General features: G+C 36.9%; 1 protein-coding gene across 2 annotated transcripts in view; it reads right to left on the reverse strand.

Annotated features, from left to right (window-relative positions):
* The window catches only part of LOC146002167 (adipokinetic hormone/corazonin-related peptide receptor variant I-like), an 80,193-nt gene that overhangs the window by 44,339 nt on the left and 17,622 nt on the right, over positions 1-18,232 (reverse strand). For both annotated transcript variants that reach the window (XM_083139891.1, XM_083139884.1), the window contains exon 2: positions 8,170-8,418. In XM_083139891.1, the coding sequence (XP_082996017.1) occupies positions 8,170-8,417 (248 nt within the window). In that variant the 5' untranslated portion in view covers position 8,418. The remainder of the gene's footprint in view (positions 1-8,169; positions 8,419-18,232) is intronic.

The following is an 18,232-nucleotide window of genomic DNA, read 5'->3' on the forward strand; positions in this document are numbered from 1 at the left end:
GAAGCTACCGATTTCGTTTGTAAAGACTGTGAATCATTGTCTACAACTATTACATCTGATCCATTAAATATGTTTGAAGCTTTAAAAACCATGATTGAAGGAATTAGCAAGCAGCAAGTTGAAAGTATGGAAACATTACAGGCTGATATTAGCAAACAGTCTGAAGCACTGAAAGCTGATATCTGTAAACAGTCTGAAACCTTACAGGCTGATATTAAACAACAAGCTGATTCCATTACCAGTTTGAAAGCTGATATGTGTAAACAGTCTGAAACCTTACAGGCTGATATTAAACAACAAGCTGATTCCATTACCAGCTTGAAAGCTGATATCTGTAGACAATCTGACATATTAAAAGAAGATATCCTCAGACAATGTGCGTTGCTAAAGGATGATATCGGTAAGCAGCACGATGAATCTATAAAAGTATTAAGAGCTGAAATAGGCGAGATGGCCTGTGAGATTCAACAACTGAAGTCTGAGAATGAGGAAACTAGGGCGCGATTCTCTGAAGAAATCCGGCAGGCTAGAGAGATAGACTTTGATGACTTCCGGCGTAGCTTGGCAGCCGATGTAAATAAAGCCACGGAAAGTGTTCGCATCGATGTAGAGGATATAAATTCGAGATTCACTGCGGAGTGCAATAAGATTATTGAAAAACAGCTGACAATGGAACAGATATTGACCGAGGCCGAGACTGACAAAATACGATTCCGATCTGAGGTTCAAGAAGATATTGGTCAGATTTCCGTTGTTGTATCTCAGAGAAGCAAGGATGTTGAGGAAATAAAGACTCAAGTAGAACAGCTTACGAATCAGTTAGAGACCATGCACGTCACCCGGCAAACAGAAACAGAAACTGGATCTCGAACAGCTGGTCATCCGTCTGCAGTTGCTGAGAGTGCAGCGTTGCCAACCATGAACATTGAACTAACTGAAGCGATGAACAGAGCCGGTGGAGAGAGAACTAGGGAAGACAAACAAGTTTGTCGCCCACGAGTTGCTGCTGGTTCAAGAGCTAATGAAGTGGCGTCTGCTGTTCCACCTACCTTTAGTCTTTCGGGCGATGACCGAGGTTACAGAGAGCGTGAATCTCGCAGGGCACGGTATCGTCATTATGAAGAAGGGGCAAAGAGGAAACGTCTAGAAAGGAAGAAAGATCGCAGTTCCTCCTCTTCCAGCACCAGCTCTGACTCTCAGTATCAAGCAAAAATCAGGAAGCGAACACGAAGGCATGGAAATTCAAGGAATTCAAGGAGCGGCCCAGATGACTCGCCGCCAACAACTCAGCGATCAGCAATGACTGGAACTCCAAGGATGGCAGACCTTAATTCCTTGTCAAAGTTCAAGGGAGACCTGGAAGCCCAAAATGCTGAGCAATACTTAAAAGAACTTAATATCAATTTTGATTTAATGCAGATTCCATACGAATACCGATTGGAAATTATTCCTCGGCTTTTCAAGGGCCAGGCTGAGCATTGGTTTCGAGCAAACCAGTTAGAGTTCAAGTCCTATTCTGATTTCTGCCGTCGTTTTCGCAAACAAAATGCTTCAGAAGAGGCCAAAGAGAGGCAGCTGACAGCAGTGAGATCTCGCCGATACTTAAAGCAGTCCGGTATGAGCATGGAGGAATATGCCTGGTCTATTTACTCAGCCTACCGCAATCTGTCTGCTCGTTACATAGAACCTGAGATTGTGAATTTAATCATCTCCCAGCTTCCATATAGAGCTCGCAGTCTGAGTCTAGCTAATTCTCCTCAAACTGTACGCCAGCTAGCCGACTTTCTGAAAAGGTTCGAGGTGCTTGAGGAACAAGACAGTTGGAAGCCTTCGTGGAATAGAGAAGGTGCTGGCCAGGGAAATGTTCCTAGACAAAATAGAATTGGAAACCAAAACCCCCGGGTCAGACAAGTTACGCAGAACCATAGAAATGGTTATTCCAATTACAACAGGCGGCGTAATCCTCCTAGAAGGGAAGGCAGGAACAACTACGCACGTGGACCGCGTCGTTCCAGATCTGATCCAGAAGACCATTCCCGTGACTCTTCACGTAACGCCTCTGAACCCAGTAATTTCAGAGCGACGGCGCCTCCGTTTGAACCTTCTGCTTCACGTTTGACGAACGAGCAACGTCAAAGCGTCGACATAACAAGAGACTTTTGTTGGGCACCCTCGATTAGTGCTAATCCGAGTGGTATGCAGTCGGATTTAGCCAGTCGCCCAACGTGAATTCTTTGTTCCCGATCATGGTTGGGCTAAAATCTTGGACTTCTCTGGGAACAGATGACAGCGTTATAAATAGTGAAGACAATCATCTTTTTGTTGTGCTGACCCTCAATGAAGGAGAACAAAGTTTAGATAGAGCACTACAACAGGCAGTTAGAAAGGAAAATTTACCCAGGGCTCCGTTAATTAAAGCAACTGTAGCAGGCGTCGATTTTATTTGTGTTCTGGACACTGGAAGCGAATGTAATCTCATGAGCTACGCCATTTGGAAGAAGATTAAAGAGAAGCTGCCGTCATTGCAGTTACAACCATGTCCAGATGTTAGGCTGACTGATTTCACTGGGAGAAACAAAACTAGAGTTGTGGGATGTAGACAAGTATATCTAGAGATTGCTGGAAGACATTTATTAGAAGACATGTTTGTCTTGAAAGGTCTCGAAGCTGACTTTATTTTGGGCTACCCATTCCTCAGGAAATATGAAGCAGGAATTGACCTACAGCGCGAGAAGTTATCCCTCACCGTAGACGGAGTTCCGGTAGAGCAGGACCTCGTGAATAATGGATCTTCGACAGGGACGTATGTAAGAAAAGTCCGTGAAGATTCCCATGTCGATCAGTGGACGGCTAGTCCTGACGACATTCTTCAGAAGGTCAATGCGAATGAGATTTTATGCGAAAGGGGTAGAAGCCAATTGAAAGAAGTCTTATTGAAGCATAGAGATGTATTTTCCGAGAGACCAGGTACTATTAAAAACTTCCAGTGTGAGATTGAACTCACCACCACAGAACCAGTGTATCGATCTCCATATCCCATACCTATAGCAAAAAGGAAACTCCTGGAGGAAGAATTAGAAAAGTGGAGACAATGGGGTGTTATAATGCCTTGTAATTCCCCTTACTTGAACCCTTTAATTGTAGTCGACAGGCCTGACGGTACAGTACGCCCTTGCATTGACTTCAGAAATTTGAATAAAATTGTACGTGTTCCACGAAATTCAGTTGAGCCCATTTCGGATGCCTTACAAAAATTTAAAGGTGCTCGTTATTTTACAAATATGGATCTGGCTTCTGGATATTTACAGATCCCTGTAAAAGCTGACTGCCAACCATGTACTGCCTTCTCCTATAAAGGACGTCAATGGATGTTTGCTCGAATGCCTTTTGGTATCTCTAGTGCTGTGTCAATTTTCATAGCTGCCATGCATGCTGTATTTGGTCCTGAAACCGAAGAGTATCTAACTCAATATATGGATGACTTGCTGATTTTCGACAAAGAACTCTCCAAGCATCTCGAACATCTGGACGAAGTGTTGCAGCGACTCCAAGAAGTGGGGATGACTGTAAAGCTGCGAAAGTGTGAATTTGTAAAAAAGGAAATCACCTACTTGGGTCACGTTGTTTCTGGAGATGCGATCAAAATCCAACCAGACAAAAATTCAGCCGTTAAGCTATTTCCTAAACCTAAAACTAGAAAGGATGTTCGGAAATTTCTTGGCCTCGCCAACTGGAGGCGGAAGTTCATTGAAAATTTTGCAGCAAAATCTGAACCGCTCACCAAGCTGTTAGGTAAAAATCAACGTTGGATTTGGGGAGACGAGGAAGAACAAAGTTTCCAGCTACTGAAGAATGAACTTGTAAGAGATGCTGAATTAGCACAGCCTGATTTTGAACAGGAATTCTGTATCCAATGCGATGCTTCTGGGAAAGGATTGAGTAGTATTCTTTTCCAAATGGATGGTGAAGAGAGAAAGGTCATTCAGTATGCAAGCCGAAAACTGAAGGAGAACGAACGCCATTACTCCATCCATGAGTTAGAATGTTTGGCCATAATCTTTGGAGTTGAGAAGTATGCTGTTTATTTGAAAGGTAGACCCTTCACTATCTACAGTGATCATAAAGGGTTGGTATGGTTACAAGACGCCCGTAACTGGAACAGTCGTTTGACTCGCTGGTCTCTAAAACTCCAACAGTACCAGTATAAAATAGTATACGTCTCTGGTCGCCAAAACGATCTGGCAGATATTTTATCTCGGTATCCTGCTGATGATATACCCCAGATTCATCCTGAAAATAGCCAGCAGACATTCAGAATAAACTACCTGTGGGCCGAAAGAGGAGAAATAGATGACGTCGACAAGTGGAGAGAGGCACAATCTGAAGATGAATTCTGCAAAAATTTACTCCAATCTCTAAATTCTCAGGAACCTAACCTCAGATTGCATCGTTCCTATCGCATTCAAGAAGGAATTTTATTTAAGAGAGGATCAGACAATCAGTCCCTTTGGAAATTGTGTGTTCCGGTGGTAATGAAGCAACCTCTCTTGAAAGTAATTCATGATGAAGCTGGACATTTTGGAGCATCCAAGACATTGAAGCGACTTGCAGTACGATACTTCTGGAAAGGCATGAAGGATGACGTGATACAGGACATCCGAGATTGTGAAATTTGTGCCCAGAGTAAACCAGACAAATTGGGGATACTCAAGGAGACCCTTCATATCAGTCCCAAGCAACCTCATGAGATGCTTTCTCTGGACTTGATTGGGAAGCTTCCTCGTTCTAATGGATACCAGTACATCTTGAGCCTTATTGATGTGGGTACACGTTTTGTCTCCGCATATGCTTTACGGACTGCCAGCACCACAGAAATTATAAATACGCTTCAGAGAGGATATTTTGCTCACTATCCAAACGTTACGTTTACCCTGAGCGACAGAGGAGCTCAGTTTACCTCTAAGCAGTGGAAAGAATTTACCAAAAGCCGTGGTATCCATCATGTTTGCACAACAGCTTACAATCCAAAGGGGAACATGGTAGAACGAGCAAATCAAGCGATAGTAAGATTACTTCGTTTATTTTGTTATCGAGAACATCAGACTTGGTCGCGATACATATCAAAAGTTGTTTGGTTAATTAATTATTCTATTTCCGAAACTACTGGATATTCGCCTGCTGAACTATTCTTCAATCATCCTATACCCAGAGAGATCCTAACACATTTCAATTGGCCCGAACGGGAAGAAGCCCAACCGGATTGGAAGTCCAAATTATTCTTAGCCCAAGTCAGGGAGAAGAAGAAGCTGTCGAAAGATTTAAAACAGAAGGGAAACGCCAAGACAGTGACAGTTGGAGACTTCGTGATGGTTAGAAACCATTCCTTAAGCTCCTCACTAGATAGGACCATTCAAAAGTTATTTGTGTTGTGGATTGGACCTTATATAGTGGACAAAGTGGAAAATAATGTTGTGACATTGCTAATTCCAAGGACTAAAGAATTATATGATAAGGTTAACTTGGATAACCTGAAACTAGTGCGTTTTTCGGAGGATAAAAAGAAAGACTTCGTACTTTAAAACTAAGTTTCCTCCAGGTAGATAACTTCCTTCCTGAAACTTAGTTTTCGAAAGGAAGGGGCAGATGATATGATCCATATTTTTATGTGACGTCATCAGTAGAAAATATGTCACTAATGTATTTATTTTGTAAAAGAAAGAGTAATTTCTTTGTTATTATAATTATTATATGTAATAACGCACCTGGTTTGTAATGTATATCTTTTGTTTAATGTTTATTGTATTTTATGCTTTGTTATAAGTAGTTTAATGTATCTTCATGTTTGCAAGAGTGCACTATACGAATTTGTATTTCTAAAGATGTATAGATGTCAGTTTTGTTGATAGTATCCTTTTGTAGATAGGGAGTGATTCATCTGTACTTTAATCTGTGTTCTCGAAAAGAGTATAAAAGCGAGGATATCGCGTAAGAAATCATCACACTTTCGCCACGGATCGTCGAAGCTTTTAAACTTAAAAAGAACGCCTTGGTGTTGTGCATACATCCTGGTATGGTAGTTCGGGGCGCAAGCTAGGCCTATGTGAACATAGGTACGCCGATAGCCATGCATTGATGATATGCAAAATACTGCAACCATTCTACGTAAAATAATAAAGTTAGCCTAAAGATTAATTTGGAAATAAAAGGCTAAAGAGCAAATATTGGCTCGGTTATCATTGCATATCTCTTGGTGTGGTAGTTCGGGGCGCAAGCTAGGTCTATGTGATCATAGGCTTGCCGATAGCCACGCATTGAGTTTTATGCGTTTTAATTGAGTCAATTCATAGACAAAGCGAAATCCTCGCCCTCGTCTCAAGTATAGTTGCATTATAATTGCAATAAATAAAGAATAAAACTTTTCAGTTTATACATACGGCAGTAATGTGGTTTTATTTCTCTGTGCTGTGAATATTGTCTTTGCCTAACACTATCCCTGTACCTGAGAGGAGTCTGTGTACTTCACCGAGTCTCATCGTTCACCGCTGAGTATTATTAAGTTAATGTTAATAGTATAATAATACGACGCGTACATACATAAGTTAGTATTAGAACGTGTCACACATTTCAGGGTTGCAAGGTGTATGTAATTTATTGCATATGTTCGAGAATAACCAACTTTCTCCTTTGTCGTTAAAAGTGCCTTAGTGTGATAGCCTGAGGTGAAACACGTCTGTTAGTGACACGTGACAGCAACAGTGTTGCCAGTGTCCCTCGTAATATTGTGAAAACATCGATTTTTGGAACAGCCCATTTATTCCCTTGTGCAATGTTTTTGAAACTTCGTCAAAGTTATTTTTCTGTCAAATTCAATAGATGGCCATCCAAATTGTTCATTGGTATTGTGAAATGTTGCAATAATTTACCTGTGCATCAATACACACGATTTGTAAATTTTTTTTCCCGCCTTTGGCAACACTTTGCTTATTTGTTATTAAAACATGCATGTTCTTACATATGTTTGTCTCTCTACATTTTCCCAATATACAGGGCATTCTCTTGGCAGAAAGCGTTTCTTCTCATTCCGTTTCGCTATTCCGTTATACGGTCGTAAACACCGGGTTGCGTGACTTTTCGGACACTCTGTAGTAGCCTATAACCTTATAGGCAAAAATATTGTTTCTGAAATGTATAGTAGCATCTTATACGTTGTATGTAATATTTGGATCGTAAGACAAACCTAATTAGGAGTAGAGAGAACGCCATTCGTAGAAGTTACGAGGTCCATCCGGAAAGTAGTACCCGTTCGCGCCGTGTGGAGCGCTAGAGACGCGAATATCCGCCGCTCAAGGTCAAACGACTTCAGTAGACTGTCTGCTAAGTGTGTGCGAAGTTTAGTAGCGCTGTCATTGTAGTTATTGTTTCTGTGAGTGTTTACAATGTTCAAAAAAATTGAAAACGCCGCCATTTGTGAAGTTAGGGCTGTGATCAGATTTCTCAACGCCAGGAATATGCGACCATGTGATATTCACCGTCAATTAAAGGAGGTTTATGGAGACAATGTTATTGTTGAGTCATCTGTGCGGCGCTGGTGTAGAAACTTTAACTCAGGGAGGGAGAACGTCCATGATGACGAACGTTCCGAGCGCCCGTCTGTCACTACGGACGAACTGCTGAGTGCAGTTGAATTCATCAAGAACGATCGGCGCGTCATACTGGATGAAATCAGTGAACAGTTCACTGATGTTTCACGAACAATTCTTCATGAAATTGTCAAGGATCATCTGAAGTATGGGAAAATTTGTGCAAGGTGGGTCCCTCGCTTCCTTACATTTCATAGTGACGAGGAACTGAAAGAAGGAGTGACTACTTTTCTCAATGGAATGGCGGCAGAGGAATATGAAGCTGGGTTACAAAAACTCGTCACACTTTATGACATATGCTTAAATGTACATGGAGACTATGTAGAGAAGTAGTTTAAAGTTTGTTGTTAACAATTACAAAGTTTTTCAAAAAATATTTTTGTTAGTTTTTTTTTAAATTAAAAAACGGGTACTACTTTCCGGATGGCCCTCGTATATTCTAGCTTAACAGTGATTGTTTTTATGTTACTTCTAAAATATAGTAATTTTAAAGCAACATGATCATGAGCAATTTTTTAATTGAACGTACCTTAGAATAGTGATGAGAAGAACGCTGATATTACCAACACTTGAGATCAACATGAGGATGGAATACCCGACGATTGAGAGTATGTGGCCATCGTTGAACACCATTCCTGGTGCCAGAGTCGCTTGCACCAGAAGCTCCGAAGAGGTGCTCGCGTCGAAGTAATTGGTGACATTCCCCAACAATGGCGGGGAAGTGCTCCATGAGTCTTGCACTATGTCTTGTATCATTGTCGTTTCTGTTGTGTTCATACTGAAAGGAAATTATACACAGGTTGCAATTGCTTCATTTGCTCACATACAAATGATACTGTTAATATAAGAAGCATTTTAGGCACAATTAAAACTAATCTAAATTATTATATTTGTGACAAGCATAGAGGAAATTTGAGTACTTCTATTGGAAGGTCGAGACATGTTCCAGGAAGTTCTAGTTTCGGATATGGCCTTTTTCAGATATATTCTAGTTCTGAGTTGCCACATACAAGAAGTGCAGTGATTTTGACTATTGATGGCCAGTGCTCGAAGTGGGAATTGCTAGCTAAGTTAGGTCGATTGGAAGGGGATGCTTGTATGGATCAACATGGAGACAATGCTGTAGGTTGGGGATGATTTTTGAACATTTTATTAACTGTAGGATAGCATTCTCCGCGTTCCCCCCACATCGAGAACTACTGGCATGATACTGTTTCTATAGTTTACTCCAGATCTCATTGGTAATTATTAACATGTAATGCATGATTACGAGCGAAAGGATAAAAATAAAAGATAAAAATTTCCGTTTTTATACGGGTCGTATTGCTTGACTGAGACTCCAACGAGAAAAACTAAGGACGGACAGGAAAGCTGGCCTCTGTGGCGGAGTTATCGACGTAACGTAACGCGTTACGAAGCCAGAGATGCCCGGTTCGAACCCTCGGTAACACATGGATGTATCATTGTGCTTATTTCCGTCATCCATTTCAGTCCGTCGTCATATAATAACCGAAATAGAGAGATATGAAGGAAAGTTGTTCGTCTTAGTCGTCCCTCCTCTACTCGCTGTTAAAGTTGAGGTATAATGCCGCGACACCCTATGACACCACACACTCACATATCCAATTTATCCTACACTTTTACTTTCTCTTGAAAGAGAGGGGCGGAGGGAGAAAAGTGGATGTATTGAAAGGTAGCTGCCCTTCCCCTATGAAAAAGAGCCCAGTGGTAATCTTCCACCCAAGAAAGTCCTTTGTTGTAATGTTGCTCAGATTAAACTTCGTTCTCATTATCTTAACTCGATATGTTTACTGCAGAACGCCATCCGACTTGGTATCACGTGGTCTCGAAAGGATCAACAAATGATGTAACGTGCAGCGTTCTCCCCAGAGCATGCCCTTCCGTCTCTCCCACTCGGGGCGTGACCCAGACGTTGATAACCTTGGGCTCCGGGTTCGATTAACCTTCGATTGCTGCATGCCACTACCAAAATGCGAAATTCTAAGGTCTATGATTTATCCCATTTGCAAGGGTGGAATTTTCGGTTATGAAGCATTATAATTGTCACTCCTTCAAGCAGACAGTGATGTAACAGGCACCCTGCAGCCCTCCACATGCTCCCCCTCCTGCCCCCGGGACTCAACTCGATGTTCTCGACGTCCGTGCTGAGAGTCCCGCTTGCCTGTTCCCCCAGAATTACCGTTTTTGTTTTTTTCAGGAGATACCCAACACCCTTCCGTGAAGTAACTGAACACTGCATATTATGTCTCCTTCGCTTTTTACAGAACTATAGCTATGTTGACAGTAGTATCGATGTGAGATAACGTCGGTCGCTATTTAATATTCGCAATTCATTTGCACGTACTTATAACTAATTTGCACGGGTTTTAATTAATTCGCATGTACTTAGAATTCATTTGCATGTACTTAGAGTACTTTACATTTATGTATTTGCATGTTTATAACTTTTATGAATATATATTTATTTATTTTATGAAAAATATGTATATAGAAGGTAATTAGAGGTACTAAGCGCTATGCATATGTTTTCATATTCATTACTACAAAGTATGTAATGTATGAAACTATAATAATTAATGTTTATAGTATTGAAAATAAGTTTTCTATGGTTTATGAACCGCTATGAACGGAGGTAATGGGTGTAGGTACAGGTTCAATTACGATTGGGGACGGTCCCGGTGCTCGAACCCGCGATATGTAATATTATTAATTAGTACTATGTAATAATGTATGTTATTATGGTATGAAAGACGATGATCTCAGACGCCAGACAGGAGACTGTGAACTCCGCAGGTAGAGGAGAAAGGAATTTGGGGGAAGAGCGGTCAAGGTCAAATGACGTCAGAACAAAGGAAGAAGCTGATTCACCAATCAGAGAACGCGTCGGTAGATTTTCAGAACCGGTTTTTTCAAGGTTAACCAGTACGCAAGAACAGGGGAAAGCTATATGCAATACTGTAGGGCAGGGGAGGTATTCAACCAGACAACAAAGGATGTCTGAGAATACGCAGCAAGGGTCAAATCTCTGAAGCTATGCGGTTTCCGCCGCCAATTAATATTCCGCTCAGGTTTGCCTCCAAGGCACAGGACGCTTTAGCGCAGGTTTTTTTTATCTGTACTATGAAGAAGGGAGAGCTATTAGGGACGGGGCCTACAGTTTTCACCATTTTCTTTTATCACGGGGTAACGAACCTAGGACCCTTTGATTATTGATTTAGGTAGTAAATGTATGTTACTGTGTGCTATTTAACTTAATTTTGAGTTTATTTTTTACCAAACTTTGACTTTATGTCAAACATTTTCACAGCTTATCTTTATTTTTACCAAAATAACACTATTTGTACTATTCAGGCAACACTTTTATTAAATTTTGGACTCACAAAGACATTTTTTTCAACGTTTAACTTATTATTTTACAACTTTATGTTAATTTTTTTACCAAAATAACACTATTTGTACTAATCAGGCAACATTTTTTATTAAATTTTGGACTCACAAAGACATTTTTTCAATTTTTAACTTATTATTTTACAACTTTAAGTTAATTTTTTACCAAAATAACACTATTTGTACTATTCAAGCAACATTTTTTATTAAATTTTGGACTCACAAAGACATTTTTTCTACGTTTTAACTTATTATTTACAACTTTATACCTATTTTTAACCTAAATAACACTATTTATACTATTAAGGAAATACTTTTAGTTATATTTTCGACACACAAAGTGTGTGTTCTCAACTTCTATCTGTTTATTTCACAAGTTTAGGCTTATTATTACCAAAATAATACAATTCAATCTGTTCAGGAAAGACTTTTAGTCGCATTTTCGACACACAAAGTGTGTGTTCTCAACTTCTATCTGTTTATTAGGCTTATTATTACTCAAATAACATTATTTATACTATTCAGGCAACATTTTTTTATTAAATTTTGGACTCAGAATGATATTTTTACAACTTTTTAACTTATTATTTTACAAGTTTATACCTATTTTTAACCTAAATAACACTATTTACACTATTCAGGAAAGACTTTTAGTTACATTTTCGGCACACAAAGTGTGTGTTCTCAACTTTTATTTGTTTATTTCTCAAGTTTAGCCTAATATTTACTCAAATAGCACGATTTGATCGTGTCTTTTATTACATTTTGGACACACACACACACACACACACACACACACAGAGAGAGAGAGAGAGAGAGAGAGAGAGAGAGAGATTTCCAACTTTACAGGATTATTCTCCAAGTTTACTCAAATAACACAATTTAAATGTGTTGTGAATTAGATTTTGTACACATGACGTGTGTTTTGTCAACTTTAACCCTTTCATTTTTAAGTTTATTTTACCAAAGTAAGACGGCTTAGTCTATTCAAGAAAGTTTTCAATTATATTTTGGATGCAAAAGTATATTTTGTCAACTTCTACCCTTTTATTTTACAAGTTTAGGCTTATTATTACTCAAATAACACAATTTAATCCAGTCAGGAAGGATTTGTTATTATATTTTGGATGCACAAAGAGATGTTTTCAACTTTTTTACTGATTTTTTTGCAGGGTATGTATTAATTTGTATTTATTTTGTTTCGTATCATATATACATTTATAAATTTTTAATTTAGAGTTTAGTATTTTTTTTTTTTTTCAAAAAACACTAAAGAAAAAGTACTTTTAGCTAAAATGTAAGCCACAGAATATATTATTATTATTATTATTAGGGTTTACTGATTTCCACTATGCTATTTTTGGTTCTGTATTTCTATATGTATTTATTTAGGTCAGGTTACGCCTGCTATGTAGGAAAGTTTGTTTATTTTAGAGTTTGCTGAGTATTTTGTTACTTTTATACTAGGTAAAGTTTTCTAAATATATCAGGAAGGGCTCCATCCATATACTTTTGTTTTTGCTGTTTGGAGATGATGCGATCAGCATCACTCTCCATCTGCTTTTTATTTTATGTACCCAATATTATTTTGAGGCTTAGTGAATTCTAGAGCCTATTTATGCAGGAGAGAGGGCTTGAAAATTTTCATTTCAGATAACCCACAACTATTTGTCAGAGTATTTTAAAGGATATTTTATATTTATTATGTGCTACTAGAATATCAAAGCTTGCTTAATTTTTATGTCTGTAACGCTGTTATTGTATTTCTAGCTAAGGTTTACTGGATAAAGTACACGAAATGTTTATCATTTCGACTATTTACTTTTATACGAGGCCAAATTTTTAGTGTAACGAAAATTATTGTGTGTCTATAAAGACTGAAATCCCTTTACCGATGGGTCCATAACTGGACGCTTACCAACATTGTTTCTTTTTTTAAAACAATATATATAACCATTTATCAATATAATCTCAATTCACAGGACAAGACGAAGTTCACAGACGACTGACTATATGGACCATAGGTCCACTTGCTAAATTTTTTTCTATGCTAGAAGAATAATTTAGTCTTATAGCCTTTTTCAAGGTATTTTTGAAGTATTACTGGTTTTTTGGGTGCATCAACATTTGGGTTATTTCTATTTTCTTTATTATACGAGGCCACAATCACTATCTGATCACTGAAATTCTCTGATTGAAACTAAAACCTTAGGCTGTAACTAGGGATTTAGTATGTATATCGACAATTTATAGGACAACACGAACCTTACAAAGGATTGTAGGTGATGTAGGCCCACACGCCAGAGCTTTGTTAACCTGCAAGAAGCATTTACAGCTAATGCTACGAGGAAATGAGGTTGATTTTTTACTGTTTCACAAGAATGCTATTTTTTATACACCCAATATTTGCTTCTCGGCCTCCCCGATGGCGCAGTGGTAGCGTCGCCGCCTTGTAATCAAGGGGTCCCGGGTTCGATACCCGGTGGAGACACAAGTGGTTCGGATCCCACTTTAAACTGTAGGTCCAGTCCCGATTAGCCTTACTGTGCATAAAGTGGACTTAAAACAACATATCAATCAATCAATCAATATTTGCTTCTCAAGTAACTACATGTTCCAGAAGCACTTACAGGCCAACTCTAACTAGACTTCGACTTATTCTATATCAGGTGCTAAATTTATAAAGAACTATGATTGTGTATATTTCTGAGGAAGTACGCAAAAGCAGACTACCTGATTAAAGTATCTGAAAAACATATTTTTCTATGCAAGTATATTTTTATTGACTGGATTATTTAACAGATCAAACAGGAAGACTGCAAAATTCATTAAATGTAGTTCTATAGTATAGGTGGTTTCAGAGATATAAAAAGAACAAATATAAGATTTCGCTTTTTTTTTTTTTTGCTTCTGAGGCTAATCGCGACGCTAAGGGTAAATGGCCAGGAAATGTAACGGAGGAGAAACAATCCCAAAAGTTATGGGCTGCATGTAAGTTAATACCACAGAGATATTACAGTAGGTGTAGGTTCTTCCACCAGAACATTTCTATCATAATAATACTGGTTATGCTGTACTGTTAGCTAAAGATGCTGATATTTGAGAAACTTAAAAGCTTACTCACGACTTACTGTTGCAAAAGATCCGATGACAAAATTTAAAAATTGTTATCGTCCAGACAGGGACTCGAACCCTGGACAGATAGGTTAAAAGCCTAACGCTATACCAACTAAGCTATCTGGGCACAAGGTATTCTTTTTTTGAAAAGTTAGTTATTTTAAGAAATATATTGAAACACTTGAGAACACTTTTGGTCTGGTTCGACAGACAAGGAGACAACATTTCTAAATTTTTACAGACTGGGTGTATTTTTCCACTATAGAGGCCTTCACTATATGTAATTCGAAACGCTAAAGTTCAGCTAGCTTCCAAAATTGAGGTAAAGATTGTGTTTGGCGAGATTAACAAGTTACAATTATATCCAGTTACGGACAAATAAAGCTAAAACTCTTAGATTTACTGTACTAGCCAAGTTTTAGTAATATTTTCTTCACTTTAGTACAAATACCAAAGAAATAGGTATATTTTATTTATAATTTGACAAAATGTACTAGTATTTAATTTACAAAGTTAGGTAAAAAGCAGTATTTTTTAAAAATATTGTTACTGCCTTCAAATTTTATGTTATTTAGCCACTAACAACTGATTTACACTGTTTGGCATTCTTTAAATAGGAAAAGAAGGAATTATTTGTTTATTATTTTTACTTTATATTTATATTTATTTAAGAAAACAATTCTACAGTTTAACTTAATTTTCACAAATTGTTACTAATTTATATATCAAAGTTATGTTATTTAGAGTGTATCAAGGCGTATAAAGTTAATATTTGTACTTATCAGTTCAACTAACAATTATATTTTACACACAAAAGATGATGTTTACAGTTAAATTACTTGAATCAGAGAATAATATTTTACAGTAATTGATTCATTCAGCACTAGTCAGTACTTTTATGCTTCAGAAAGTTTTCTTAATTTTCTATTACGCATGCTATTTTGGGCTATTTTTAAAATGTATTTCTAAGGCAAACTGGTTTAATTTTCTGCTTATAATGCAAAGTTGACATAGTTTTCGCACAATGCATTGTACATTTGTTATATTCTCTACTTACAATTCAAATATTATGCTTATTTAATGTATAACTAACTAACTCTCTAGCCTTCTTAAACCCGAAGGTTCATGGCTGCAGCAACACATGCCTTTCATCTGTCTCTGTCCTGAGCAAGATCTATATACTCCTTTCCTTCCCTACCAATTTCCTTTTGGTCCATCTCTACATTATCCCTCCATCTTTGTTTTGGTCTTTCTATTGGTCTTTTACCATCAGGTTTCCCAACAAGAATCCTGTATACTTTTCTTTCCTCTCCCATTTGTACCACAGGATCTACACACCTAAGTCTTTTTGATTTAATCATTCTAATTATATCTGGACATGAATACAAATTATGTACTTCCAAATTATGTAACCTTCTCCACTCATCTGTCTCCTCATCTGTTTTAGGTCCAAATATTTTCCTAAGGATTTTATTTTCAAATACTCTCAATTTATGTTCCTTTTTCAATGTAAGGGACCAAGTTTATTTACTGTATTTAACATTTATTTTTTGTAATTAACAAAAATTAAAAGCTTATACTGTAGTTATTATATCTTTTTCTATCAGCTTATTTTGAAATTAATATTATTAGGTATAGTCTTTGATTTATAACTATATTGCTTTTTTTATCAATTTATCTAAGAGTACACGCAGACAAACACGTGTGTTCACACTTTTATGTAAATAGATATGCCATTTTTCAATATTTTAGTATGAAGATTGCACTTTAGCTATTTAAGCAAGGGTAGGAAAGGTAGGATTTCTGAGAATTTGTTGCAGGATTTTGTTGTCCAAGTATAGATGAGAACTGAGCTGGGAGACTGTTTTGAACCTTTTCATGAGAGTTTGCATGTGAACTGTATGCAAATTGAGCACTATTGACTGTGCATGCTTCTAAGTTTTGCTGTTATTTTACATCAACTCTGTGAGACTGTAGAGAGTTTTCCCATTTCAAGTAGTTTTTATTGATTGTATTTGTATATGTTTTGGGGACTTAGCAGTTTTATGTTATGAGGCAGTTTGTTGTAGAATATTTTCACTGGATTCTTTTGAGATATTGAGTGTCTGCTGTTTTACTTGTAATTATTTTCCTTCTTGTGTTGTGTATTTGACTATATTTTGTCCAAGTTTGTAGTATTTAGAATAATTGTTATTGACTTGTAGATGTAGGGAGTAATAATCCTTTGCAGGATGCCCTATACTTTAGTCTGAACATTATTCTTAGTGTTCACTTTTGAAGAATTAGTATTCTTGTAGTATTATTAATGTAGAGGTAAATTAGGCTGAAATGTAGGCATTTTTCTGATAAATTATACTCACTTAGTTGTTTCAGCAAGTAGAAGTTGCATGATGGTTTACTGCTGATGATGTTAATTTGCTCTTCTTATGTACTACGTATGATGTAGCTTACTTGAGTAATTGGAATTTTCTACTGAAAAAAGGATTGCTTGTCTATTTTATTCCTATGTTGTTGAGTTTGTCCATAAGCAAGCCATGTTTTTTACTCTATCCTATGCCTTGGAAGAATCTAGATATATTGTGTTTGCAGTTTTATGTTTCTCTAAGGTTTCAGCTATGTAGTTTTTTAAACTGTGCTATGGGTGTGACTATTGATTTCTTTTTCTGGATGCCATGTTGGTTTCTGTGTATTCCTCTTGCTGCTTGAATTTGACTTAGGTTGTTTCCTTTTTTTCTTAGATCTTTATTTGTTTATTTGTTCAGTATTTTTTTATTTTTTTAATATTCTTTTACATAAAAAAATTCAAAGTACATTGTTAATGTCAAAGTGTGTTAAAATTCAATTTTTCAAAGTTAAAGTTTTAAAAATACAATTTTCTAAAATTAAAAGTTATAATAGTACATTTTTGTTACTAGAAGTTTTTATACTAGGGCAAATTATTTTGTTGTTAAAATAAAATATGTTAGTTAATGCAAAATTAAAGTAATTAAAATAAGAAAAATAAAAAAATACTGAACAAATAAACAAATAAAGATCTAAGAAAAAAAGCAAACAACCTAAGTCAAATTCAAGCAGCAAGAGGAATACACAGAAACCAACATGGCATCCAGAAAAAGAAATCAATAGTCACACCCATAGCACAGTTTAAAAAACTACATAGCTGAAACCTTAGAGAAACATAAAACTGCAAACACAATATATCTAGATTCTTCCAAGGCATAGGATAGAGTAAAAAACATGGCTTGCTTATGGACAAACTCAACAACATAGGAATAAAATAGACAAGCAATCCTTTTTTCAGTAGAAAATTCCAATTACTCAAGTAAGCTACATCATACGTAGTACATAAGAAGAGCAAATTAACATCATCAGCAGTAAACCATCATGCAACTTCTACTTGCTGAAACAACTAAGTGAGTATAATTTATCAGAAAAATGCCTACATTTCAGCCTAATTTACCTCTACATTAATAATACTACAAGAATACTAATTCTTCAAAAGTGAACACTAAGAATAATGTTCAGACTAAAGTATAGGGCATCCTGCAAAGGATTATTACTCCCTACATCTACAAGTCAATAACAATTATTCTAAATACTACAAACTTGGACAAAATATAGTCAAATACACAACACAAGAAGGAAAATAATTACAAGTAAAACAGCAGACACTCAATATCTCAAAAGAATCCAGTGAAAATATTCTACAACAAACTGCCTCATAACATAAAACTGCTAAGTCCCCAAAACATATACAAATACAATCAATAAAAACTACTTGAAATGGGAAAACTCTCTACAGTCTCACAGAGTTGATGTAAAATAACAGCAAAACTTAGAAGCATGCACAGTCAATAGTGCTCAATTTGCATACAGTTCACATGCAAACTCTCATGAAAAGGTTCAAAACAGTCTCCCAGCTCAGTTCTCATCTATACTTGGACAACAAAATCCTGCAACAAATTCTCAGAAATCCTACCTTTCCTACCCTTGCTTAAATAGCTAAAGTGCAATCTTCATACTAAAATATTGAAAAATGGCATATCTATTTACATAAAAGTGTGAAC

The sequence above is a fragment of the Lepisma saccharinum genome, chromosome 1 (assembly GCF_977018435.1).
Source record: "Lepisma saccharinum chromosome 1, izLepSacc3.1, whole genome shotgun sequence".
NCBI classification, from domain to species: domain Eukaryota; kingdom Metazoa; phylum Arthropoda; class Insecta; order Zygentoma; family Lepismatidae; genus Lepisma; species Lepisma saccharinum.